At 38.5% G+C, this 27,927-nt stretch overlaps 1 protein-coding gene and 1 pseudogene across 3 annotated transcripts; one reads left to right on the forward strand and one right to left on the reverse strand.

The window, feature by feature from the left end:
- Window positions 1-10,511: 10,511 nt before the first annotated feature.
- Window positions 10,512-24,489, forward strand: LOC104592745 (uncharacterized). Of its 3 annotated transcripts, none has more exons than XM_088901289.1 (5): window positions 10,512-10,698; window positions 10,817-11,206; window positions 12,257-12,374; window positions 23,775-23,864; window positions 24,140-24,489. In XM_088901289.1, the coding sequence occupies exons 2-5, from the start codon at window positions 11,113-11,115 to the stop codon at window positions 24,153-24,155; spliced, it is 318 nt and encodes a 105-aa protein (XP_088757415.1). In that variant the 5' UTR covers window positions 10,512-10,698; window positions 10,817-11,112; the 3' UTR covers window positions 24,156-24,489. The 3 variants fall into 3 exon arrangements, with proteins under 3 accessions (XP_088757415.1, XP_010250514.1, XP_088757414.1); XM_010252212.3 differs by having other exon boundaries at window positions 10,514-10,698; window positions 12,249-12,374; window positions 24,140-24,443; XM_088901288.1 differs by lacking the exon at window positions 24,140-24,489 and having other exon boundaries at window positions 10,515-10,698; window positions 12,249-12,374; window positions 23,775-23,940.
- Window positions 12,381-23,768, reverse strand: LOC148800894 (auxin response factor 19 pseudogene; annotated as a pseudogene).
- Window positions 24,490-27,927: the final 3,438 nt, after the last annotated feature.

The raw sequence follows: 27,927 nt of genomic DNA on the forward strand, positions 1-27,927 counted from the left end.
GGCCCACCATTACCTGTTACATGTGTACATCGCACTCCACCTATTATCAGCGATTGCAAAAATGATGACACGTGTTATTACGTGTGTATCTTAGTCGCTACGAGGTAATAATGGTACCGTGATGACGAAAATACCCTTAGAAATTATCAGTATTACCAATGGCAGTGGCTGTAGTTCCGAACTCGAACGGAAAGTCGAAGTAACGGTGATTTCAAATTTGTTATTTACTGTCTGAATAAGCTTGTGGATTCCCTATAGAGAATGGAGTCGATCGTGAGGGTTGTAGGAGTATCGTCAGGTAACATTGCGCGGATTGGTTATTAGATGATGTATCTGTGTAGTCCCTCTGATTAGCTACCATCAAATTTCATTTCTAAACCAATAAGCATGGGCTTAATTGCTTGTTTTGATGAATAGCTTATTGGTGAGCACTTTTATGATACCGGTTGATTGGTTATTAGATGTTTAGATATTGCGACTTTTTCTTATCATATCGAATTTCGTCTACACCCTTGATGATTTTGAGTGATGAAACCCTTGATGATTGAGTTTGAGTGATGAAATAGGTGTTTGGCATAGGTGTTGGGAATACCGCACCATTTTCTCATGAAAATATTATTGGGCATGTATTTATTTGGAAGTGGTGTTGTCATATAGGCTGTTTTATGAAAAAATAACATTGGTTTTTTTGATATTAATGTTGTAGAACCGTTTTTAGCATTGATCATATTATTTAAAGTCTAACATGATGTCACATTGAGGCTACACCACTGGCAACAAAGTTTCTGAGAAAACATTAAATGTTGCGTTGCTTCAGACCATACTTTCCTGATTTCTTAAGCGTGATCTAAAGCATCGTCTTTTTAAGGAAAAATGATAACAAATTAGAGTTTGTTTTATGAAACACCACTTTTTCTGATGCGGCACCTACATGGCGCCGAAACACCCACGAAAAGAGAATAACAAAGAAATAGATGAAGGTCTTAACTGTACTCTTCGTTTGTTCGGGATTAGGCTAGGCTAGTACGATGACTCTTCAGCCTATAAGATGTCCAAAGTTCTACTATTTGCATTATACCCCAGCCCAATGGGCTGGATTGGATTGATGAAAATAACAGTGGATACTTTTGCTGGCTTTCCCACAAGCAAGCAAGCTTGTTTTGACTAGTACAGAGCCTATGGATCATTGGTCAGGGATCACATCAGCCCTCCACAATGTCCCACAGCACATCTCAGCCGTGTATTGGGAATATCTCCCAATGATGTCTCATCACCTTTTGTACTTGCCATCAAGAGATGTTCTTAATACACGGCTGGGATGTATTGTGGGGTGCCCCTTGTGGGGGGTGGGGGGGACATGAATTCCACTAGTCATTCCCTGACTAGAGCCTATGGATGAAGCAACTGAATTCCCACTGGTTAATGACTAGCGTAGAGCCTATGGAATAGTAATTCCACTGTTAAATTCCATTGGTTTATTCATTGCATGCGTTCTATTCCATGTGGATTTCTTTTTTATCTTGGGTGAATTTTAGGTCTTTTTCGTTTGGTGCATTTTAGTAGGCCTATGGAATTGTAATTTCTATTATTGACTCTATTGTGTTCTTTTTCAGAGTTTAAGTGGGACCAATGGTAAATATATTTTCCTTAGGTATTATTTATCCGGGGAAGTGTTCCCCTTCTCTCACTTGGAAAAATTAACTTTCTCAAGTGGAGAGTAAATGCTCAAAATATAATATGTCAAAAGACCAATTAAAACAATATAATCCAAAAAAGCATGTACTTGGGCTTAAAGGTAAAATTGACAAAACATAGAAAAATTAATCACTTACTCCGAATAGTGGGTGAGGCAAAAGGACATGAAAAAGTTGAGAAGCCTCATTTACCTAAATAAATTTAACAAAAAAGAACATGGGTAAATGCACTTACCCTAGGAAACACTTACCCAGTAACCCGAGTGCCTCTTCGTAAATGAACAAGGCCTTAATCCCAGTTTCACAAACATAAATTAAGAGGATGTTCGGTATCGTGGTATGACCACAGTATATTGAGTTTTGAAATGCACCATGTTGTCTTGAGGTGTTTGGTTGGCCGTGTGGATCGGTCCACACCATAGACCAATTTCTCATCCACGATTTTATATCGTGGACTGGTCCACTCTACCATGGACTTTTTTTACCTGGAATGATTCCATGGAATTTTTTGCATGTGGTGTTTTATCTTAAAAATATATTCCATATTTTTTATGTATATTATTAAAAAATAAAATATTTCTTTTTCTTGATAAATAATATTTAATGTTGTATACACTTTTTAATTGAATATGTGTATATTTTATTTTTTTAATTAGATGTGTATACATTTTATTAATTATTATTTGTATATAAAATTAGTACTCTTAACAACCTAATATATTTTATTATGTATATTACTAAAAGATAAAATATTACATTTTTTATTAACAACATAGATCACCTCACATGTTGTAGGTAGGGTTGTAATTAGGCCTATCAATGATACTCAAAAACCCGAGGCCCAATCTGATTAAAATCGGATCAGATTCGGATTTGACCCCATCCAATCCGATTAAAAATTAGAATTTGATTATATTATAATATTTATTAATTTTAATATATAAATTTTATATATTTGTATTTAAAATTACAAAAATATATTCTATATATTATATTAGAGATGAATTTATATATAATAGGTTTAGTATGTTAGATTTATATTGACTTATTATATATAAAAGTTTAAAAATAAATAATTTTTAATTTTATATATTTTAGAAAATTTATAACGAAGTCTAGGGATGTTCAATAATTGGGCCAATCCGACCAAACTGACCAACCTGACCCAACTCGATCCAAGTTGGTCAGTTTTCTCAAATTTTTGATCAACCTCGGTTTAAAAGTATAGATAATCTAATTGATCGGTTTGGGTTATGGTTTATGAATTTATAAACCTAGTAAAACCGACCCAAATGACTATATAAAGTGTGAAATAGTATAGCCGTTAAAAAAAGTGAACTCTCTCTCTCTCTCTCTCTTTCATATATGAAATGTCCTATTTCCCTTTCCCGTAAACCACTTCTTACAATGATATGAGCTACCACTTCTAGCTAAGGTTCAAAGTACCAACACGTATTGGCCTATACAGGCCAATATGTATCATTCCGGGACCTCTTCGATACGCCCCTACAGTGGGTGTATCGGGGGTCTGACCGGTTCAAGGGGTGGAGGAGCCATAAACTGGCCCCCTAAATTGGTTTTGAAAAAAAAAAGTAAAAAAAGGTATCAATATCACTCGATACGCCCCTACCGGTGTATCGGGCGTATCGATATTTTGAACCTTGCTTCTAGCCCTTACCTTCTAAGCCTATTTTTTGCCCCTATCCCCATGACATACCATTTCATTAATTTTATTTTAATATTTAAATAAAATATTCAAATGATGATTGCTGTAAAAACAATTGTCCTAAAACTCTAGGATTCATAATGATTTTCTTTCTTTATTTTCAATTTTTTTATATCATTTCTAGAGAAAATGCAAAAGTACAAGGAAAAAGTATCCAACGTTATAACATATTAATGGAGATCTTGGTTTGGTTTAAACCGACCAAACCGATCATTAGACATAATTTTTACAAATCGGTTTATGCTATTTTTTCGATCAGCTTCGGTTGACATAATAACCAACCTGAAATGTTCGGTTCAGTTGCCAAAATATTGTATAACCGAACCAACCTGACCCGTGAACAGCCCTAGCGGAGTCGAATTAAATCCGAATATCATCCAAACCTGTTAGGATTCAAATTCGAATCTGAGTCTTTAAACCCGATTAAATTTCAAACCACATTCAAGTGTAGGTTCTTAGTAATCAAATAGGATGTTAAATTTATTTAGACTTGGCAAAAAGTTGACCCAACCCACGAACCTGACCCAATCCAACCCAACCTGAAAAAAATAGGGTTAGGGTCTCGTAGTTAGCTACTTGAATTTGAGAATGACTTGACCAGATCTAACTCGGAAAAAAAGCTAGGTTGGGTCAACCCGTTGACCCGATTGTTAGGTCTAATTGGGACTATTTATGCATTGTTAGAAGTTTCCACTCTTTAATTTTTTCTATTTAGTCTTTACTCTTTATTGTTTACTCTTTGAATTGTTAAATGTTTAAGTTATTTTATTTTATTTTTGGAATAATAAGGTTAATTCCTTTAATTTTGGCAATTTCATTTATTTTTTCTTTATTTTTAAAAGTTTAGTTATTTTTTGGGATGACCTGAATTGACCCATGGGTCTTGACCCAACCCGAATTTAGTCGACCCAAAAGCAACCCAGAGTGTCTTGACCCAACTTGAACCCGACCCACCCAACTCAATTGCTAAGTCTAATATATAGAATATATTTTATAATTCTAAATATAATATATAAAATTTATATATTAAAATGAATAATATTATAATATAATTGGATTCGAATTTTAATCATATTGGACGGGGTCAAATCCGAATTTGATCCAATTATTAATCGGATGTGGATTGTAACATCAAAATCCAATCTAATTGAATAAATACATCACCCGAATTCAAGATAATCATATCAGATGCCGAATCAGGCCCTAAACTTTTTAGTATCATTGACAGGCTTAGTTGTGGGTGAAATGTATGGAATTGAAACACAAGGTGTGGGTTGAAATGCACCACACCTTGTGGAATGCTTATGTAGGTGTACTATGGTTCAATCCACACTTCTTTCTTAAAGGTTAAGAACAACTACCATTGGGGTGTGGTAATACACCTCACCTATGGTGTGGATGGAAATACACTACCCAACTTCTCATTTACATTATAGAACACCCCCTAAGTAATTTGAGGTGATCAAACAGTACCAATTTTTGTTTCACTTCCTACCTTATCCCCATCACATAAGGACTCTTTGCTACTTCCACCTACTTTTGAAGAGCTATTTGAGGTGATAAAATAGTTGCACCCACACAAAGCTCCTGGCCCCGATGGGTTTACTCCATATTTCTATCAACACTTTTGGGAACTGATTGGATCAGATATCTTTGAAATGGTACTGAAATTATTTAACACAGAATTCCTACCCAAAGAAATCAACAATACAAACTTGGTCTTTGTGCCCAAAAACAATAAGCTAGTGGATACATCAAGCTACCGCCCCATCAGTTTGTGCAATGTACTTTACAGAATAATAACCAAATGGATGGCTCTTCGTCTCCAGCCTATCCTTCAGGAACTGATATCTCCTTTTCAATCGGGGTTTCTCAAAGGAAGGCAAATTTCAGATAGTATCCTTTTGGTCAAAGAGATTCTACACAAATTGAAATTCCAACAAAAATGTAAGGGTTTCATAGCCCTTAAATTGGACATGTCCAAAGCATTTGATCGAATGGGGTGGCCATTTTTATTCCATGTTTTTCAAAAGATGGAATTTTCTATGATATGGTGTAACATGGTACATCAATGTATATCCACTGCTACCTTTTCAATCAAAATTGCAGGGGAATCTCATGATCATTTCAAACTGAATCGTGGAGCCTGTCAAGGTGACCCCATCTCTCCATATCTATTTATTATAGGCATGATAGGCACGAAAGTTCTTACCCAAATGTTGTGCCAAGCCTCAGCATCAGGACAAATTGAGGGAGTCAAAATCAATCGAAATGGAACTCCAAGTACTCATCTCCTCTTTGTAGATGATTGAGTTCTTTTTTGCAAGGCTGATATAGCACAGGTTAGGGTCCTGGTCAACATCCTACAAACTTTTGAATCAATGTCTATCCAAAAAATAAACTACTCCAAGTCGAGCATCTACTTTAGTAGGAACGTTTTCTGCCACCACCAAAGGTTTTTCTCCTACATTCTTCATGTCAAAAAGTCACTAGTAGGTACCAAGTATCTTGGTATCCAAGTGGGAACAAACACCCGCCTCTGTTGCTCTCACAAGAAGGTTATTAATAGGGTGTACTCAAAATTATGTTCATGGAGTTCTAAATTACTATTACAAGCTGGCAGAACTACATTAGTAAAATCAGTTCTACAAGCTATACCTATCTACCCCATGTCAACATCAATTTTGCCAAAATCAACAACTTCCTTACTTGACAAAATGGTCATATCCTTTTGGTGGGGTGATTCTCATAAAGCTTCCTGACATACTATTCCTTGGAGTAAATTATGTCAGCCTAAAAGTCAAGGAGGTCTTGGATTCATATAATTTGGTATTATGAATCAAGCAATGTTTGGCAAACAGATCTGGAGATTATTAATAGACAGACAAGGGTTCTGGAGCGAGTAGATCAAGTCCAGGTACTTCCCTCACATCTCCTTTGCTGCAAAAAAAAGGTAAATGTAGTTCACAATAGTGGCAACAAGCTCACTAGATGGCATTGGTGCTACGATCAAACCTGTTGTGGTCAATCAAGAATGGTACAGAAATTTTAGTAAATTCAGACCCTTGGATTCCCTCATTGCCAGGTCACATACCACTTCTGAATACATCAACACCTCAATCCCAAGGGCTCGATCTAAAAGTTTTGGAATTACTTAATCCAAAAGGTTCTTGGAACCTCCCAAAGTTGCAACAGCTGTTCCAAGCTTCCACCATCCAACACATTTTGGCAGTGACTTCGGAGCCTAGCCAATCCGCCGATCTACTAATATGGAAATACAATGCTTCAGGTATTTACTAAGTTAAATCAACTTATCATTTCCTCTCCTCACTAGTGGCATCGACTTTGAACACCCATTTCAACTAGAAGCTAACATGAAAACTAAAGGTACCTTACAGATTTCAAATCTTCCTTTGGAAGATTCTTTGGGATGGTTTACTTACAAACTATAAATGTTCGGCTTCGTTGAGTGAATTAGATCGACTTTGTATCTTCTATAAGCTTTATGAAGAAACAGTTCACCACTTATTCTTCAATGCCCATTTGCACAGGCTGTTTGGTGTGGTGCCCATATCGGATTGAACCCCTCTTCCATATCTCAACACCCCATACATACTATCATCACGAACTGGTTTACATTGTTAAGTGCAAACCTGGGAAAGCAATGAGCTTTGTTGAGTCTCAACAGATTTTCTTTGATCATCTATCATATATGGGAAGCAAGTAATAAGCAACTATTTGATTATATCAACCAAGATCCTATGCAGGTGGTAAACTTAGCACTAAAATTCCAGCTGGAGTATTCAACGTATAGGACTCGACAACCCCGTCTTCAACCGTTAGCTCCCAATAATATACCCTCTTTATTTACTAATGGCTCTTTTAATCCAGATTCAGGTACTGCAGGACAAGGGTTCATCCTCCAACATGCCAGTGAATAATATACCATTGAATGTAGACCTTCATGGGCTCTCACAAGCTATGATGCTGAAATTTGAGCCTTGTTAAGAGGATTACATGTGGCTCTATCAAATGGCATCACACATCATTTGGTACGCTAAGACAGTGCTGCCTTAGTGGATTTTGCAAATACAAATCGGATAACTCACTGGTTCGAACATTTGCACAGAAGTCATCTGAGACAACTAATAGACTCTTTTGATTATCTATATTTTGTACATTATTTTAAGACAATATAACTAGGGAGTCCATCTTTTCCTGTAAGGGACAGATCAAGTTGCACTATAACTCCAAACACTCCTCACATGTAATATTTTCTATATGAATTTATATTCCTCTCTTTACTAAAAAAACTAGAGTGAAACTAGCAGTAGAATTGAATATCTTCATTCATTTTGAGCTATTTTGCTTCTAGGTATTTCATCTTTATAATGATCAATTGCCCTGGCGTCTTCAGTTAATTATGGCAAAAAAAAATAAATAAATAAATAGCCTGACTCTCTAATCAATGTGGTTTCAGCCTTGATAAGAAAAAGAAATATGGAGAAGAAGAAGGACCTCTAATCGGATGGTGGCAAGGGAAATTTGATTTGAGGCATTGTAGTAAATGTATATCGGAACAGCTAATTCCAACGGTAAAAGTGGTATTTAAAAAACTAAATTCTATCATGTTTATATAATGTCTAGCATTTTCCATTGGGGTAGATAACAGAAAGGAAGTAACTGTACATAGCATTAATCTTTTGAGAGATATCCCCAATTTTTTTTTTTTTTTTTTTTAAGGCAATGGCTTATTTTATTAAGAATGCTCAGAATCTCAAATACAATCCAAAAGTAGCAACCGCTCAACGTAGGGATGTTAGTAGGGAGTTCGCGTTGTAACGCGTCATTCTTTTGGGGAAACATGTAAAGGTAACAAGAGGTGGGTTAATACTCCCGTTATTCATTTTTTTTTTTTCAAACATAAAAACTGAAAAAAAGCATTTTTCAACAAGTCCTCTCTATTTTTTTGGTCCTTTCTGTCTGTGTTTTGGGGATGAAGAACAATAAAGAGGGCAAAGAAGGATTTCCGCAAGTCCTATATCCTTTATTCTTTAGATGGAAGACAGATTCTCTCTCTCTAAGTTTTTGGGTGAATGGATTTAAATAGGGTGAAACTTATTTTTTGAATGGGTTTTAAACTTTTAGAGTGAAAGGTTTTGAAAAGGGTAAAATTTCATAAATAGTTTCTTGAGCAAGAAACTTCTATGAGATTTTGAACGGGGTAAAACTTCTATAAGATTTCAAAGATATTCAAAGACAATCAAAGCCTTCATATATAATTTATTGGAGTATAGGGGCTTGTTTTAAATAAGAAAGACAACAAACTATCAGGGATTATGGAATTGGCGTGATATTATTTAATATGGTCTGATTAATACCGTATAAGAAATTCAAAGCTTCTACGTAATTTTAATATCTTCAAAGACATTTGAAGCCTCTATGCTCAACTATTAAGGTATAGGGGTTTGTTTTGAGAAAGATGTTTAAAAACTATCAAAATTTATGAAGTTGGTGTCATATTGTTTAATATGGGCTAATTAATACCGTATAAGAAATCTATGTGATTTTAGATACATCAAAGGCATCCAAAGCCTCCATGCTCAAGCCATAATAATCATTGTTTGTGAGAACTAGGAAAACTCTTCTTTGTCTTTTTTTGTTCGTGTTGTTAGGAGGAAGATTTTCAACAATAGAGCTAAATAATTGGAGAAACAAATACTTGAGCATGTGAGGACTTCAAGAATGTTGGAAGATAAGCGTTTCAATAGGTTCTATGTTCTATCTGTTCATCCGATGGAAGACATAAATTGGTTGTTTTCTCTCTTTGACCCTTTTGATGTGGGCAGAAAGGTTTTGGACAAGGTAAAATTTCATAGACTTTTAGGGCGGAGGTTAAAAGATAATTTTTTTTTTCATTTTTGTTTGAAAAAAAGGAAAAAAAAAAGAAATAACAGGAATGTTAACCCACCTCCCATTACTTTTACATGTCTCCCAAAAGAGCAATATTTTACAATGCAAATGAAAGTTAAGCTCGCATTGTAACAACAAAATGTGTAGCCCATCCGGTCTTGTTAGTGGGTCAAATTAAATGGTTAACCTAGTTTGACACATATAGGGTCAGGTTAGGGTCAATATATTTGGCTTTAAGGTCAGGTTAGGGTTTTGATTATTCAACTCGAGTCGGGTTCGGGTTTTAGCTGACCTGCCCGCCAGGTCATGGTACCCTGCATTTATACAAAGTATTTTTGTAATTTTTTGACTTTTAATTTTATAGCTTTAAAGTTTAAGACTTATTTACATGGTTTTGATTTTTTTTTTTTTTTTTTACATGGAAAAAGTGACATCTTCGATTCTATAAAGGGAAAATTTTTGATCATACCCTGTACTTTGGCTCGAGTGATAATTTGGTCCTCGAACTTTAAAATGTGACAATTCAGTACTTGAATTTTCAAAATATGACAATATAGTGCCTGTTGTTAATCGACCCGTTAATAAGCCGTTAAGTGACATTTGAAAAGTAAAAAATGCCCTATGAATGCCATCTAATTCTCTTTATCAACCATTCAAACATTGACAATAAAATGAACAGTCTCAAATTCTAAATTCTTCTAAACAATCACAAACTTTTTTAAATAGATGATGCTAGGTTTTGGTATTGCTCAGTTTTTTGTCAATGTTTGGATGGTTGATAAAGAGAATTAGGTGGCATTTGAAGGGCATTTTTGACTTTTTAAATATCATTTAACGGCTGATTAACGAACAATTAAGTATTGGATTGTCACATTTCGAAAGTTTGAGTACTAGATTGTTGCGTTTTAAAATTTGGGGACCAAATTGTCACTCCAGCAAAATTACAGGGCATTGACCGAAAATTTTTCCTTCTATAAAACAATTTCCTAACTTAAATTAAAGGATTTTAGGTTTTTAAGACGCGTTTGTATCGGGTTAGACCCTATAGGGTCGGGTCAGGAATGGAAAACATTTTTCTTAAGGCGGGTCGGGGTCGAGTTGAGACAAACCCGTGCCAAATCCGACCCGTTGACATCCCTAGCTCAACGGTTCAATTGGCTCTCGCTGTGGAGGGGAAGCCCCATTTCTTCCATTTCACTTCTCAATTGTTTTATTTTAAGAACATTTTCTGTATTTCTCCTCCGCTGCCGGCTTTCTTTCTGGTTTCGGAATCCATTTGCAGGGTATGGTTTTGTTGGAATGCTGTAGGAACACTCCATTTGCGGGGTAGGGGCTTTCTGTCTGGCTTCGGAATCCATTTGCGCGGTAGGATTTTCTTGAAATGCTGTAGGAACCCTCCATTTGCAGGATAGGGTTTTGTTGTACTTTCCTCACAAGATTGAGTAAAAAAGAGTAGAACACTGATGTTATTCACATTTGGCAGATCTCTCTCCTCACTTCGCCCCTCCTCGTTGATGCTTTGCTGACTTTCGTTTCTAAAATGTCTGCTAACGTCGAAGAATTGGAGTTGCGGAACGACGAGAAATCGGAATTGGAGAATGGACGCGAACTTGGAACAGTAAAAGATTCAGATCCAAAACTAAAGATGGAGAGATTAGATCAGAAGAGGTAGAAAAAAATCTCCCGCGGTTGAAAAAACCGAGTCTGCCGGGCTTCAGAAAGATGAAGAGAAAAGCCGAATTTATACGATGAGAGAATTATTGAATGAATTGAAGGAAGATGGAAACGAGATTGCTGACGGAGAATTTAAGAGAGGTACCACTAGTTACGATGCAGACATACAGGAGTCAGAGGATGCAAGCTCTCCTCACAGGTTGGTCGTGCAGATCCGTTTGTTTAGTAGCTATGGGGTTCTGTTCTCTTATAGGAACTAATACAATGAAAGAATTAAAGAAATATGCGGATCATAATACACATAAATTGATTATGTGATCAACTTCCTAATAGGCTGTTTTTTTTGTCACCTTTCACTTTCTGATTTCCTTAAAAGACTCGTTGGACATTGTCTCGAACGTCTACCAGTGAAGGAGCATCATCGTTTCATTGTCTAGTGGATTTGTAATATGTTGAGATAGTGGGTACACCTCTACACTACTCATAACATTCACATAGGCCGCTGCTTGTTGCAAATTGATAGTTAGTCGAGTCCCTAACTCTACTTTGTTTCCATATACTGCTCTAGGAATGGGTACTTGCACATTGTCTCACTTTAGTAATTTATGTGTCAACAGTTGTAAAATATGTTTCATTTTTGGACAAGAACTACCTTTATTCATTGTCCATAAAAAATAAAAAAAAAAAGAACGAGCTATCTTGTCTTCATGTCTCCCAGTTTTTAATGTAGTGGAGGATGGTTAGTTCTAGAACAAATAATATAAGATTGTGGTACCTTTGCTATCACGTATTAAGTCCTGCATATTCCTTTTTATTGAGCAGGATCATAATTGATGGTTTTACATTGCGCTGTTGGCCTTCTTCTTTTCTATCCATCTTTCTGTTGCGATAATAATCTGTAGTCATAATTGATTGGTTTCATGCAGACATGTGCTAAGTGTTTTATATGCTCATCTAACAGATTTAGCCAATGATTCACTGAATGAATGGGCTTTTGCTCAATTTTAAAATCACGCAAACTGCAAAAAATGAAGATCTTAACTAACAAACAAAAAAAAAAAAAACAAAAAGATAAACTAAGCATAATGTTTAGACTTTGACATTTTACATCAAATCCCATTGCATAGACTCTCTTTTAGTTATTTTTAATATACATGCACATGTAGAGTAGAGATGGAGGTTCTATTAGTTTTGGTTAACAGGTATATTGTTTTTCTCATTTGGTTTTTAAAACATTTCAGCCAAGAAGAAATGCAACAGAAATATATGGGCCAGAACAACATTGCCTTGGAGTTGATCAGTAATGTCATTGGTGTTGATAAGGAAGGTCATGCTCACCAACAAATTCTTTCTTATGCTGTTAAAAGGTATGACCATATTATTTGCTATGCGTTCTTTCCATGTTAGAGGGTTGGAGATCTTATGAATCAGTGTTTTTAACTATAGTTCTGCGATATAATAGCTTTTGTTACTACTTTCCAGTATAATTCTATTTCTGTTATTGATTAAAATGGAAAGATGGTTTTTCTTCAGTTGTCACTGCCAAAGATTCATATTTTCCATGAAAAACATAGTAAGAGAACTGCATTATTTTACACTTCATGTTTCCTCAGCTATTAGGAGCATCATAACTGCTTTTTATTAGTAACAAGATCAAAATGTGCATCATGTGATGTGAAGGAAAAACTAATGGTATAGCTGCTGCCCCATTTTTTGGGGGGAGAATGACGGTTCAGCCCAGGGTCAGAATTTGTAGGCCCAAAGTACAGTTGGGGTAGGTGCCAGCTCGGAATTGATGCCAATTCACAGGCGGGCATTGGTGTATAGAGTGGGGTTTTTTGATATTTTGAATGTTTATAGATCTGCAGTGGAATTCAGAAATCTGCATTGGGCCTGTCCGTGCTTTTCCGTTTTTGGGGACAAAGCATAAGAGAACATACTATATTGCACAGTATGCAAAACAGTACACAAAGCTATCCTTAGTGTGTGCCATCTATCTATATCTATATCTATATATCTATATATCTATCTATCTATATATTCTATATACATATAATATCAGATTAGATTTTATTAGTTCTCTTGACAGAGAACAAGATGGGAACAATATGGGGACCCCAAAATAGATATTGTGACTGGATTCTCTCTTTCAGGGGATTATCTGCTAAGGCATTTCCTATTTTGGTATCAGCCTGTATGAGCAGTTCAATCCAGTTGCTTAAAATTTCTCTTATCTTATAAGATATCTAAGGACCTGAGGGTCCCCTCCAATAAAATTCCAGGCTTTCCAGCTATTATTGTTTGACGATTGCCTTTGACAATAAATCTGTCCACACTAATTACAAACTTCCCTGTACTATGGCTGTTCATGCTGCTCTAATGGAGTCCCCATGACCAATTGGGCAGAGAATACAATGAAAACTTCACCATTCTCATCCCTGCATGCACCTCCAATGTTTGATGGTCCAAGAAAGCTACCTTGAATCACAAGTAATACAATGTGCTTCTCCCCATCCTCTCACTAGGCCATCAGAAATTGAGTTTCCTTATTAAGGTAGTGTGTAGTCCAAGAACCTTCTAGGGGCCATTACATGATGTAAAATTCTTGGGTTCACAAGCATGCAAACATGGGTTTGAATCTGAGAGGGGTCACTTAGTGCTAAAATTCTGGATCTTAGGTCCATACTCCGTTCATGCTTCCCAAGACCTTGGATGTTCTAGACTAGCTTTGTGTAATAACCAATATGGTCTTTTAGGATACCGAGGGAATATGGGCTTTGATTCTGCAAGGTTGTATGTACAAATCTGAGCCCAATAGGTTGTGGATGCTCTATTAAGGGTAATTGAGATAGCCCAACTCATTGCGAGCATGCCTGCGAACCCTTTGTCAAACTGACTTCAGGAAGAGGCCCAAACTGACCCAGAAAGATTTGAAAAGCATGCATCAGCCCACTATTATTGGAGTGTGATGAAGGAAAAGGTTTAGGTCCTTTAGGAATTTGTGGCCTCTTGCTACACTTGCCAGCAATAGAAGTATGAGGCATTGGATCCTATAGGGTTACTTTCAATCTCTCAAGTCGTATTGCTGTTATGGGAAGAAATCAGTGTGGATTTCGTATGTGGTCTTCCCCTTCAAACAATAAATCAGTTGGATTGGTCACAGTGGAGCTGCTGACAAAAAATGCCACTGATCAACCCTTCCACATACTTAAATTTTGATGCTAGTGGCTGAAGTAGAAAGCTGAATGGGATGCTTAAGATAGAAGACGTTTTTGTTGATCCTTACGATCTCCCTCCTACATGATGGCAAGACCCAGACTACCATTGTCCTAGTACTCCACATGCAAACTCAAGGCCATATAGATATTTTCATTATTAGAAGTCAGAAATTGAGAAGACAATGGTGAGCTCCTACCCAAGGGACAAATTCAACCATCAACCAGTCCCTGCTGATCATCAATTTTGCAATTCCAAAAGAAACACCACACTTGGAGGTTTTGCATGGAGTACCTTGCCCTCAATATATCATGGTGCAAAACCGGTTTCCAGTATTATAGTGGATGAGTTATGGGTGTGTTATGGGCCCGGGCGTAGGATCTCGTCACGGGTCGGTCCACGGGGAAAATCTCCTGTTTTCCTTTGTTCCTCCCCTTCCTAGCTGAACCTATCTTGGCCTCCTAGAGGGTGATTTGTCAAAGAGATCACCGAACTCTCCTTTTACTCTCTTTCTTGACTGGAAATTTGATATCCTCATTCAATAATAGGGTCTCCTTAAATAGGAGATTACAAGAGTCCTAATCAAAGGGAGTCTCCTTGCTGAATAGGGAGACTTCCAGTTCTATCTTGCTAAGGATAAGATAAGCTAATCCTAATCTGATAAGCTACTAACAAGATAAGATAAGAGCAATAGAATAAGATAAGAACAAGCAAAATGATCTAATCTAATCTGGATGAGACTGCTGTTGCCGAACTGGGTAGGATGAGAATCATCGAATCACTGCTGCTGCTGGCGGTGGGTCAGGTTCCTGTTGCTTCCGGCGGTGATGGTACGTCTTCTCGAGGAATGCGTCCATAACATTACTCCCCTCCTGGACTAAGAGCTTGTCCTCAAGCTCGAACTCCGGATATGTGGCCTGGAACTCTGTCAATGGGATCCATGTGGCTTCGGCCGATGGTAAGCTACACCATTCCACCAAGACTTCAAGAACTCCTCGATTGAAACGAGAGCGGATGACAGCTTTAGGTTGGGGAATCAGTTTGCCATCTTTTAGGGGTGGCAGGAAGGGGACTTGATCCAGAGGAACACCCGTAAATGGCTTCAGCAAGGAGATGTGGAAGACATCATGAATCCGGCTGGTCTCTGGCAGTTCCAGCTGGTAGGCCACACTGCCAATCCGTCGTAGAACCTTGAAGGGCCCATAAAACTTAGGGGCCAGTTTCGGAGCAACTATACTGGGACTAGTAATAGCTGCTCGGAGAAGCTGTTGTTGCTGTTGTTGATCATGTTGTTGCTTTTGCTGCTGTAGTTGTTGCTGTTGTTGGTTGTTTGGCTGCTGTGGCTGAGGGTGTTGCTGCTGCTGTGGACCAATAAGAGTCTGCTGCTGCTGTTGAGGCCATGACAGGGGTTGTGGCTGTAACTGATGAACTTGTGAGTTATATTGATTTAGTTTTGGAATATTGAACTAGAAATTTGGTGCAGACAAGCTGTGGGCTTGAAAGTTTAGCATTTTAGAGGGGTTATCGGTGCTAAGATTATTATGGAGTGCAGAAGAAGAAACCATGGATGGGAAGAATCCTGACTGAGCAACTGAAAACTGAGGATTCTGCTGCATATTCATCCACTGGATCAGACTCAAGCCAGGGAAGATTGGGCTCTGAGTATCCTTCATGCCAAAATCATCTGCAAGCCAAGGCATTGTCCTCTTGAAAACATTCTCTACGTCAGATTCACTATCTGGCATCCCTGATTGACTAGGGAATTTTGACTTGAAAAATGGAGGTGGGCAAATGTAGAATGGAGTTACAACAGGCTCAATATCCCAAATTGAAACTTGGCTTGGACGTTCACCAACTGTTGACTCATCCCATCCAACCTGAAGGTTGCGCCATCGTGAATTTTTCCATCTCACAGGATCCAAATCACTGATACCTGTTATTGTCCCCATGTATCTGCGTACCCCTGATTCCTCAGTCCCAAACATCATCCTACATCTCATCCCAAGAGAAACTTGGGTGTACATTGCTTTATTATATTTTGATAACGGAATTACAAATTCTGAAGGACTGGCCCTTGGGTTATAAAATATTGTAAATGGACTGTTATTTGCAGCAGCATGGGCGGCAGCAACAAGAATTCCAATATGCATGCTATCACTAGATATGACTGATGACGAAAGGGCTGGTTACTGTCTGCTTGCACGCCTTGTGCCCTGGAGAAGCTGTGACTTTTCATCTCTTATAAAAAGAACAGAATCACCAGCAAAGAGTCCTTTTGTCCTAACAAACACACTCCAACTTGTAGTCAGCAAGTGTCTTTTTGGTTGACCACGATAGATATGTCTGAATGTCCATGCAACATCATGCAAATCTCTCGCTACTAGTTCCTGGGCTGGGGGTTGCATTGAAAAATCTAGAGGTGGGAAGATCTTCTCTGTTGCCCGGCGAGGTGCAGCAAATCCACCATGAGTGCTCGTATCACTAGCTGTAAGTGTTTTGCAAAAGAACTCAGTGGGTTGTTTGCTTTGCTTGAGCCCCATGTCTGATGCCAATAATGCTTCCTTGTCATATTTATTTACAGGTTGAAGAGTCATCTGCATATAAACCTCATCAGTTTCAGGATCAGCCTTATCCCTGTCATCTGTCTGTTGATTCCGGAAAAACTGCTCGCAGTGATACAGCCAGCCTAAGGGGTCTCCGTTGCCGTTGTACGACGGAGATTCCAGCCTGTTGTACCTGGGGATGACTGCGGCTACCGGGGCGACGACCTGCTGTTCGCCGGACGACTCCGTCAAGTCTGGTCGGCGGCTGTTTGTGGTTACAACCCCTTCTGGATTCCTCTCCTTGTTAGAGAAATACGATTCCAGCAAGCGTCGCAGCTCCCGGACATCGTCTTTGACCTCACGAACCTCCAAGCTGGTTTCCACAAGCTTATGCTCCAGTTCGTGGACCCTGGATGATAGCTGCTCCAGATCTCCCATGACGGTTGGCTCTGATACCAAGTTGTTATGGGCCCGGGCGTAGGATCTCGTCACGGGTCGGTCCACGGGGAAAAGCTCATGTTTTCCCTTGTTCCCCCCCTTCCTAGCTGAACCTATCTTGGCGTCCTAGAGGGTGATTTGTCCAAGAGATCACCAAACTCTCCTTTTACTCTCTTTCTTGACTAGAAATTTGATATCCTCATTCAATAATGGGGTCTCCTTAAATAGGAGATTACAAGAGTCCTAATCAAAGGGAGTCTCCTTGCTGAATAGGGAGACTTCCAGTTCTATCTTGCTAAGGATAAGATAAGCTAATCCTAATTTGATAAGCTACTAACAAGATAAGATAAGAGCAATAGAATAAGATAAGAACAAGCAAGATGATCTAATCTAATCTGGATGAGACTGCTGTTGCCGAACTGGGTAGGATGAGAATCATCGATTCACTGCTGCTGCTGGCGGTGGGTCAGGTTCCTGTTGCTTCCGGCGGCGATGGTACGTCTTCCCGAGGAATGCGTCCATAATAGGGTGGTAATAGTATTTTCTAGGTCGGACTTGAGGTTGGGCCACAATTAAATACGAGTCCACTTTAATGAAGAAGTAGAAGGCTTGGGAATTTGTGGCCTCTTTCTGAACAAGCCAGCAATAGAAGTATCTACATTATTCGAAGTCTATAAAGATATCTATTAACTGAAGGCCATAAAGATATCTACATTATTCGAAGTTTGAAATTGGGAAGTTACTGGATGAGGTCCTAGCTAAGGGACACATTCAACCATCAACTGGTCCCCACTGATCACCAAATTTTCAATTCCAAAAGAAACATCACACTTGGAGGTTTTGCATAGAGTACCGTACCCTCAGCATATCACAATGCATAACCGATTTCCAGTACTATAATGGATGAATTGGTGGATGTGTTACGGGTGGTAATAATATTTTTTGTGTTGGACTTGAGGTCGGGCCACAATTAAATAAGACTCCACTTTAATGAAGTAGATGATTTGGGAATTTGTGGCCTCATGCTGAACAAGCCAGCAATAGATGTATGGTGCATTCGATCCTATAGGGTTATTTCAACCTCTCAAGTCTTGTTGCTGTTATGGGAAGACATCAGTGTAGATTAAGTCTATGGTCTTCCCCTTCAAACGACAAATCGGTTGGATTGGTCACAGTGGAGCTGCTGACAAAAAATGATCTGTTCTCAGGCCTTCCACATACATTTTGATTCTAGCGGCTGAAATATTCATAACAAATGTAGGAAAGCTGTATGGGACTCTTAGGATAGAAATTCCAAGACGTTTTTGTTGATCCTGAATATCTCCCTCCTACATGATGGTAAGACCTGAATTATCATTGTCTTATCGGCTCCACCCATTAAGTCAAGGCCATAAAGATATCTACATTATTCGAAATCCGAAATTTAGTGGAAGAGCTCCTAGCTAAGGGACAAGACACATTCAACCATCGACCGGTACCCATTGATCACCAATTTTGCAATTCCAAAAGAATCTTCGCACGTGGAGGTTTTCATAGAGTACCATGCCCTCGATATATCACGGTGCAAAACCGATTTCCAACTATAAGGTTTTTGCAATTCCAAAAGAAACTTCGCACTTTAAGGTTTTGCATAGAGTCCCCTGCCCTCGATATATGACGGTGCAAAACTGATTTCCAGTACTATAGTAGATGAATTGGTGGATGAGTTATGGGTTTGGGAATTTGTGGCCTCTTGCTGAACAATCCATCAATACAAGTATGGCGCATTGGATCCTATAGTGGTATTTCAATCTCTCAAGTTCTGTTGCAGTTATGTGAAGAAATCAGTGTGGAACTGTGCATTATGCCTATGGTCTTCCCCTTCGAACGACAAATCAGCTGGATTGGTCACAGTGGAGCTGCTGACAAAAAATGCCTTCTTTTCAGCACTTGTACATACTTGCATTTTGATTCCAGTGGCTGAAATATTCATAAGAGATGTAGGGAAGCTGTGTGGGACTCTTAAGATACAATTTCCATGACGTTTTGTTGATTCTTAAGATCTCCCTCCAACATAACGGTAAGAACCAAATTGCCATTGTCTTATCAGCTCCACCATTAACTGAAGGCCATAACGATGTCTACATTATTCGAAGTTCGAAATTGGGAAGTTAATGTATGAGGACCTAGCTAAGGGACACATTCAACCATCAACCTGTCCCTACTGATCACCAATTTTCAAATTCCAGAAGAAAATACGCAACTGGAGGTTTTGCATTGAGTACCATGTCCTCGTTATATCACACGGCAAAACTGATTTCCCGTACTGTAGTGGATGAATTGGTGAATAAATTATGGGTGGTAATAGTATTTTCTGTGTTGGACTTAAGGTCGGGTCACAATTAAATAAGAGTCCACTTTAATGAAAAATAGAATGTTTGGGAATTTGTGGCCTCTTGCTGAACAAGCCAGCAATGGAAGTATGACACATTGGATCCTGTTGCTATTATGGGAAGAAATCAATGTGGATTACTTATAAGGTCTTCCCCTTCAAGCGACATGTCAGTTTGATTGGTCATAGTGGAGCTGTTGACAAAAAATGCCCACTTTTCAGCCCTTCCACATACTTACATTTCAATTGTAGTGGCTGAAATATTCATAAGAGATGTAGGAAAGCAGTATGGGATTCTTAAGGTAGAATTTCCATGATGTGTTTATTGATCCTTAAAATCTCCCTTGTACATGATGGCAAGACCCGAATTACCATTGTCCTATCATCTCCACCCACTAACTCAAGGCCTTAAAGATATCTCCATTATTAGAAGTCCAAATTTGAGAAGTTAGTGGATGAGCTCCTAGCAAAGGGACATATTCAACCATCAACCAGTCCCTATTGATCTCCAATTTTCAAATTCCAGAAGAAACAACACAACTGGAGGTTTTGCATTGAGTACCATGCCCTTAATATATCACGGTGCAAAACCAATTTCCAGTATTATAGTGGATGAATTACAGGTGGTATTAGTTTTTTCTGTGTTGGACTTGAGGCCGGGGTCACAAATAAATAGGAGTCCACTTTAATGGAGAAGTTGAAGGTTTGGGAATGTGTGGCCTCTTGCTGAACAAGCCAGCAATAAGAAGTATGTCGCATTTGATCCTGTAGGGTTATTTCAACCTCTCAAGTCATGTTGCTGTTATGGGAAGAAATCAATGTGGGTTATGTCGATGCTCTTCCTCTTCAAACGACAAATTGGTTGGACTGGTCACAGTGGCTGATAAGAAAATGCCCACTTCTCAACCCTTCCACATACTTACATTTTGATTCTAGTGGCTGAAATATTCACAAGAGATTTAGGAACGCTCTATGAGACTCTTAAGATAGAAGTTCCAAGACGTTTTTGTCGATCCTTAAGATCTCCCTCTTACATGATGCTAAGATCCAAATTGCCATTGTCCTATCAGCTACACCCATTAACTCAAGGCCATAAAGTTATCTACATTGTTCGAAGTCCAAAACTGAGAAGTTAGTGGATGAGCTCCTAGCTAAGGGACATATTCAACCATCAACTGGTCCCTACTGATCTTCTATTTTGCAATTCCAAAAGGGACATCACACTTGGAGGTTCTGCATAGAGTACCATGCCCTCAATATATCACGGTGCAAAACCGACTTCTAGTACTTTGGTGGATGAGTTACGGGTCGTTATAGTATTTTTTGTGCTGGACTTGAGGTTGGGTCACAATTAAATAAAAGTCCACTTTAATGAAGAAGTAGAAGGTTTGGGAATTTTTGGCCTCTTGCTGAACAAGCCAGCAATAGAAGTATGGCGCATTGGATCCTGTAGGGTTCTTTTTTTTTTTTTTTTGAGAAATGTTAACCAAGATTCATTAATAAAAAGATAGGTACATGAGGAGATTTACAACGCAGGGGAAGAACCCCTACAAACTACAATGGAGGAAGCTTGTCGCTATATAGCTGCTCTAAGAATACACTACATTTAGCTAAGCCATCTGCTGTATGATTGTGTTCCCTAGGAATCCAAACTAACTTTACATTTAGGCAGTCCAAGGAGTCTCTGGCCTCATCTAAATAGTGACTTAATCTCCAAGGCCCCCCCCCCCCCCTCTTTACCTCTTAACCATTTTATAGTATTTGCTGAATCACCTGCTATTGTGATATGTTGAATTCCCAAGCTTTTAATTATTCTGATTCCTGTGAGGGCAGCCATTACTTCAGCCTTTGTGGAATCTGCCACGCCTATTGGGCCACTGAAAGTCCAATAGATGTTCCCCCTTTCATCCCTTAGTGTTCCTCCAATACCTGCTAATCCAGGATTACCTAAAGCACTTCCATCAAAATTCAATATCATCTCACCTTCCCTAATAGGTTCAGGAACCCTCAAAGATGACTGGTGGTGGTGAGGGAGAAATAAGAAAGAGTAAGCATCTCTGTTGAGGTCATTGACTGAGACACCTTTGAATAGATCAAAATTCATCGTCCAGAGATTGCATCGGTAAGAGATGCAATCTCTTACGTTTCGATTCTAGTATTCAACCAGCTATTTTGCAAGCCCTTCCACATACTTACTGGCTGAAGTATTCAACCAGTCCCTACAGATCAGCTATTTTGCAAGTCCAGAAGAAACATCGTACTTGGAGGTTTTGCATAGTGTACCTTGCCCTCGATATATTACAGTGGAAGACTGATTTCCAGTAATATATAGTGGATCAATTGTTGAATGAGTTACGTGTTGTAATAGTATTTTTTGAGTTGTACATGAGTTCGGGTCACTATTAAATAAGAGCTCACTATGATTATGTGGCTAAAATAGGTTTAGGACTACTGAGGGTACTACAAATTTTTTGTGTTGCCCATTGGACTCAAGTGTTTTAAAAGGCGTGGGAGGCGTACGCCTAGAGGCGCTCCCAAAACGCCCTGAGGCGTATGCTAGAGGCGCTGACACCTTTGAGGCGTACGCCTCAGGTGCAAGAGGCGTATGCCTCGTGCGTTTTTTTCATGAGGCGTGCTAGAGGCGTACGCCTCATGTGCCTCATGCACATCTTATATAAAAAGACAGAAAAAAAAAGAAAAAAAAGGAAAGGAAAGGAAAGGAAAGGGAAGGGAAAGAAAAAGAAAGAGAAGAAAAAAAGAGAAAAGGAAAGAGAAGAAAAAAAAAGAGAAAAGGAAAGAAAAGGAAAAGGGAAGGCGTACTCCTCCCCTTCCTCCTCCTAACCCCCCTCCTCTTAAGGAGGTTTACGCCTCCTTGTGTTTGGGAGGCTTACGCCTCTTGCGTTCTGAACTACGCCTCACGCCTCTAGGTAGTGGAATGCCTCGCATCACGCCTCCGCATTTTAAAATATTGCTCATTAATGCCCCTTCCCTGTTTCAGTTTTTGATGAATGATATTTTTAGTCCATACATCAGGTGGTTTCTCTTGTTTTTTTTTTTTTTTCTTTTTCAATAACCTCATAGGGTACAACTCCAAGTGTTGGGCCCAATTGGAGTTGTACCCTATGACATTATCGATGAAAGTCAAAACAGACCACTACATGTATGGACTAAAAATATCATTCATCAGCAACAGAAAGTTTGAATGGTTAGTAATGAGTCCAAAGGGCAACATACAAATTTGAATCACCCCTTTGTAGTCAAAGAGCCGTTTTAGGCACATCACCAAAGTGGACTCTTGAGGTTCGATTACTGGATGGTATCTTAGATGGACAGCTTGATCCATTTTGGCATCACAAAGAAGAGTATGTCATCGGCAAACTGGAGAAGAGCTATCTTGGACCTGTTGTTGTTCACTTCAAAAGTCAATCTTTGACACAGCCACATTCTTGCTGCTCCATTTTCAATAATCAATTAGCTCATTGGCTACAAGGACCCCATCATGAATGTGCTTATTGTGCACAAATGCCCCCTGACAGACAGATAAATAGAGTCCATCACCTTCCTCAGCCTAGCTTGCAAGCAACTTAGCAAATAATTTATATACACTTCCAATCAAACTTATAGGATGAATGTCCTTTAATTCAGCAGCTGTCTTTCTTCAGTATTAGGGAAATGAAAATGGCATTCAAGATGTGCTCTAAGGCAGCTTTGTCATGAAATTCTTCTAAGATTTTCATAACATCTGCCTTTAATAGGTCACAGTATTATAAGTAGTATTGTAAAGCCTTCAATAAGTCCTAATACTTCTTATAACATAAGATCGTTTGAAAGTAGATGATGCCATTTTGGAATTTTGTTGCTACATGATATTGGTATGCAATCCTTGGCTGTATATTCACTTTTTCACCCGTAATAAAATTAAAATTCAGGGTTACTAATGCAATATCTATGTGGACACACTATGAAGAGTGGGGTGTAGAGAGGCATGATTTATATTAGGCATGGATCTCCAGAGATAGGTTTTTGGGGGTATGGAGGGTGCTTTTTTTTGGCTGACCAGGGGTTTTCTTATTCTTATCTATTCCTTTCGTTACTGATAAAAAATCTCAATCATCTGGAGGGTCTCATCTGTGTTGTTTTGTGGAAGACTCGTATTCCTGTGAATTATACTTGATGCTTTTCTTGGTTTTCTGGTCCAGGTTGCAAAGATTATTCAAACTTGACGATAACAACCTCTTGAATTGCATATTAGCAAGTTCGCCCATGCAAATATATTTTCGAGTGCTTGAGTGAGTTGTTTGCCTTTCAATTTCATAGAGTTTGCATCTTTATTTAAGCATGACTTTAACAGTAACTTTTTTTTTTTACAAAAGAAAGGACAATGAAATCTGTTCTGTACCTCGTATTTCCTTTTTCCCTTTTTTTTTGGATTTGGTCAATGTTAAGAAGCATGTTGAAACTCATGAAAGTCTTGTTTCATTGATGGTATCTCGCTATCTCTGGTAGTCTTTGTCGTGTCCTTTCCTTTCGCAATCTAATTTTGCTTGTGGATGATCCACTGCAGATGCATCAAAATTTGATACAGAACACCTTCTCAAAGCTAGAAGAATGATGCTCTAAGAATATATCTTTTAGTTGGCCTTGATTTTTTATAGTCATTTGTTTGCAAAATGTGATTTATAAATGCAGATAACGTTTTAGGCATCTTGGTGGTTCATTGATTTTGGCCCAGGCCAAAGCAAAACTTTTATATTTGAAAAACGACAGATTGCCGCTACAAGAACTTGTACACTCACCAAGGAGTTGATAGTTGTTGTCCTGAATTTCCCTCTATTGGCCAACAACTCTATTACAACACGTGGAGTTTATTTAGCTTGGCTGTAGTTAGTTACACGGATTTTTGATCTCGATTCTTGAATCCGACCTTGGATGTGATTCACACATTTCTACTACTAGTAAACGTGTACATGCATTTGCACGTAGCAATATCTCTAAGACAAAACTATTTATAAATCATGGGCAGTTTTTATACGGTTATAACTTATAAGTGGGTAGTTTCTGAATAGTTATGAGTGGGTAGTTTCTGAAGTGAGAATAAAGGACATATATGCCCTCTTTATGCCCGCAGTGTGTAGGCTGCAAGTTGGGCCGGGTTAGGTCGGGTTGAGGCCAGCCCTAGCCCAACCCTAAGTTTTAAACCCCAACCCGACCTTCAACCCGACCAACCCAACCCTAACTAAATACCTTCAACCCTAACCCAACCCAACCTTTTTTCCATCCCTTAAAACCACATAGAATTTCTCAATTTTAGATCTTAACTCAACTTTCATTACATATATTAATCCTATTTTTCATTAGTATTTGTTTGTTGACGTTTTTTTCTTTGTTCTTTTGGTAGAAAATTCAGAAAAACAAGTGTTAGAAATGACTATAGTTTATTATGAGTTATGGGTTACGATAGATCTTTCTTGGGTGGCAAGCAACATAGAGGAGATGAAGATTAAAATTTTCAAAAAAACATAAAATAATGTTATTAAGGTTTTAGTCTTTTTGATTAGGATTAAGTGAAGTGATTATCTTAAAAGAAATACATGATACTATGTGGTGGGGGCTATACAAATATCATGCATCTAAACAAATTAATCAATGTATATTATATATTATATATAACATATATTATTGAGTCGGGTTGGCTAAGGGGTCAACCCTAACCCAATCTGAAGTAAAATCGGGCTCATTAATTTCAACCCTAACCCTAACCTGAACATCAACCTGACCCAACCCAATCTAACTTTTTTGGGTTGGGTTCGGGCCAACCCGGCCCAAGTTTTTGACTTGTGTGAATAATATGATGACGACGACGACGGAGCTTTCTCTTTGACAAAACTAGGAAAGATACGTATATGCGGTCCTAAAATGAACACTAACGTGCCTCAGGATGTCTGAAAACATGAGAGTTAGGCGGGATGTTTGTGCATCTTCTCAGCCATGTGCACATTAATACAAGATTAGCGGCGGCCTGGATTAGAGCTGAGAATAATGGGTTGAAAATCGGGTTACTATAGGAGCAGGCTTAGCAGGAAGGGTTGGGCTGTGGCCAACCTAAATCTGATCTAACTCGTCCCGAGTTGGACCTATTTTCTTGGTTGACACCAATTAGAAAATGAAGGCGTGTATTCAACATGCTTAAAAACGACTGATTTGGAATTTTGGATTGGGGTAGGCTGGCTTTGCTGAGGATGAAGGATCTGAGAGAGAGGGGGTTAGGTTAGAGTAATAGGGCTTTAATACGTTGAGATGGATTATAATTAATTCACCTCAAATAGTCAAATCTAACCCCACCCAGTTCATATTTTCGCCTATAGTTTTCCAGCTGAGGAACAGGGTTTTATGATGTTGGCATATTTGGAGGAACGAGGAATGATGATGCATTTGGTTGGAGGATGACTGGGGTTGTGTTTGTAAGGCCAAAATTGTCGGGTTGTATATTTTAACAAGCGGATTATTAAAAGGGATGATACTTGTCGGTTCATTGGACAACAACTCCAGCTGCGGAGCCTCAACTCGTATAGAATCATTATCATAATCCTAATTCCTAACCCAGCAACTTGAGTCGGAGGCAACTCTTGGTTGGGGCCTATGTCCTTTTCTCTCTTAAGTGCATGAACCTCAATTTGGTTTGGGTGCATGCATTTTTATTTATGTGTATCCTCCTTCTGCATTTGGGCATGGATGTATGTGTCTTTAGTTTAGTTACACGTTACACGTAGAGGTAGAATCTCGCTTATTTTTATTTTATTCATTTGTGTATTGTATTTATGCGTTAACGGTGTAATAATAGTGACTACGTATTTGGGATCCATCCATACATCTAAATATCTAATGAGCATCCAAAAAGGAGCTCTTTAAATTTAAAGCATCTGAAAGCAAATTTTCATCGGTAATCACCCCCTAAACCTCATCTTGTTAGTAAGCTTAGCATTTGTTCTAGCGGTGTCACAAACACCTCTCTGCAGATCCCACTTGGATCAGCGAAAGCATATAAGTAAAAGAAATGGTTGGAAAAAGCAAGGTTTTTATAATTGAATCGGACAATAAACTGGTCAGGGGCCTGATTTTTTGGTCAAACGGTCTGACCGTTTAAATCGAACAGATGAATCACCTGTTGATGTTGGAATGAGCGATCCAGCTTGACTCTTGCTCTTGCTGCTTCTCCAGTTGCTTCAGCTGCTGCTTCTGCTTTAACTTCACTTACTGCGGATGTCGGTGCAAGATCAATTCGAACAGTTCAACTGCCCTAACCAGCGATCTATTGACTAAATTAACGGTTTTTGATGAAATAACGGTTTTGGGGTAAAATTGAGCCAGTTACCTAACCGGTTCCGGGTTTTTCTGATCTGACCATCCAGTTTTGAAAACCGTGGAAAAAAATAGGGGCGAAGCCAGGGGGTGGCAGAGGGGGGCCATGGCCCCCTGTATGCTTTGAAAATCCCTACAATACCCATTTTAACCTTATCTATATTTTGGTCCCCTACCTATATTTACTAACTTTTGCTCCCCATCCATGTTTATTACTTTTTGCCCCCCTCAAAAGAAAATCCTAACTCCGCCCCTGAGAAAAAGCTCGTATTGTTATTGAACCAAAGATGAATGAATCCAAAAAGACGACATTACTTATTTGCCTAGTTGCTGATTTACTGTCTCAGTGGAAAATACGATAGCTATCTTTTAAATCAATACTTATCTATAGTTCATGCATGGTGTTGTGACCTTTCTCGACACCAGCAGGACCAGGAAGTTGTTTGATTCCAGATTAGCTCTATGATTGCACCTGACTCTCATTGTTACAAATTAAGTTTTTGAACAATTTCTCAAATGGAACACTTGCCAGGTCTGGGAATTTGCTTTTCTTGTAGGGGTCCCTTATGCCAATACAAGTTGTGGGTGTAAAGCCATCTGATTCAGCTCATGTTATGTTCTGTATCCCTTACAACTCTTCACTTGAGCCATTCTCTCTCTCTCTCTGTGTGACAGAGTGAAATTTGTATTTTGGCTAATTTGCATGCATCTCTTAGATAATGCAGGGCGTATAAATGATGCAGAATAGTAACTTTTTTATGTATATGTATATATGTATGTATGTATTTTAAAAATAGATGGATAACGGTGGCCATATGACCCTTGGGACACAAAAATGCTATCTTTTCTAACGACACCAAAGATATAGTGTCGGGAACTTGTTTAAAGGTTGAAGAACCTAAAAGAAAAGATTTATATTCTCTATTGTGTTTTCCCTTTGGAATCCTGTTTGAAAGGTCCATATATAGGTGGTCCCTTATAGAGTTCATTCAT

Source organism: Nelumbo nucifera, chromosome 3 (assembly GCF_055504915.1).
Source record: "Nelumbo nucifera cultivar China Antique chromosome 3, China Antique-T2T, whole genome shotgun sequence".
Classification (NCBI taxonomy): domain Eukaryota; kingdom Viridiplantae; phylum Streptophyta; class Magnoliopsida; order Proteales; family Nelumbonaceae; genus Nelumbo; species Nelumbo nucifera.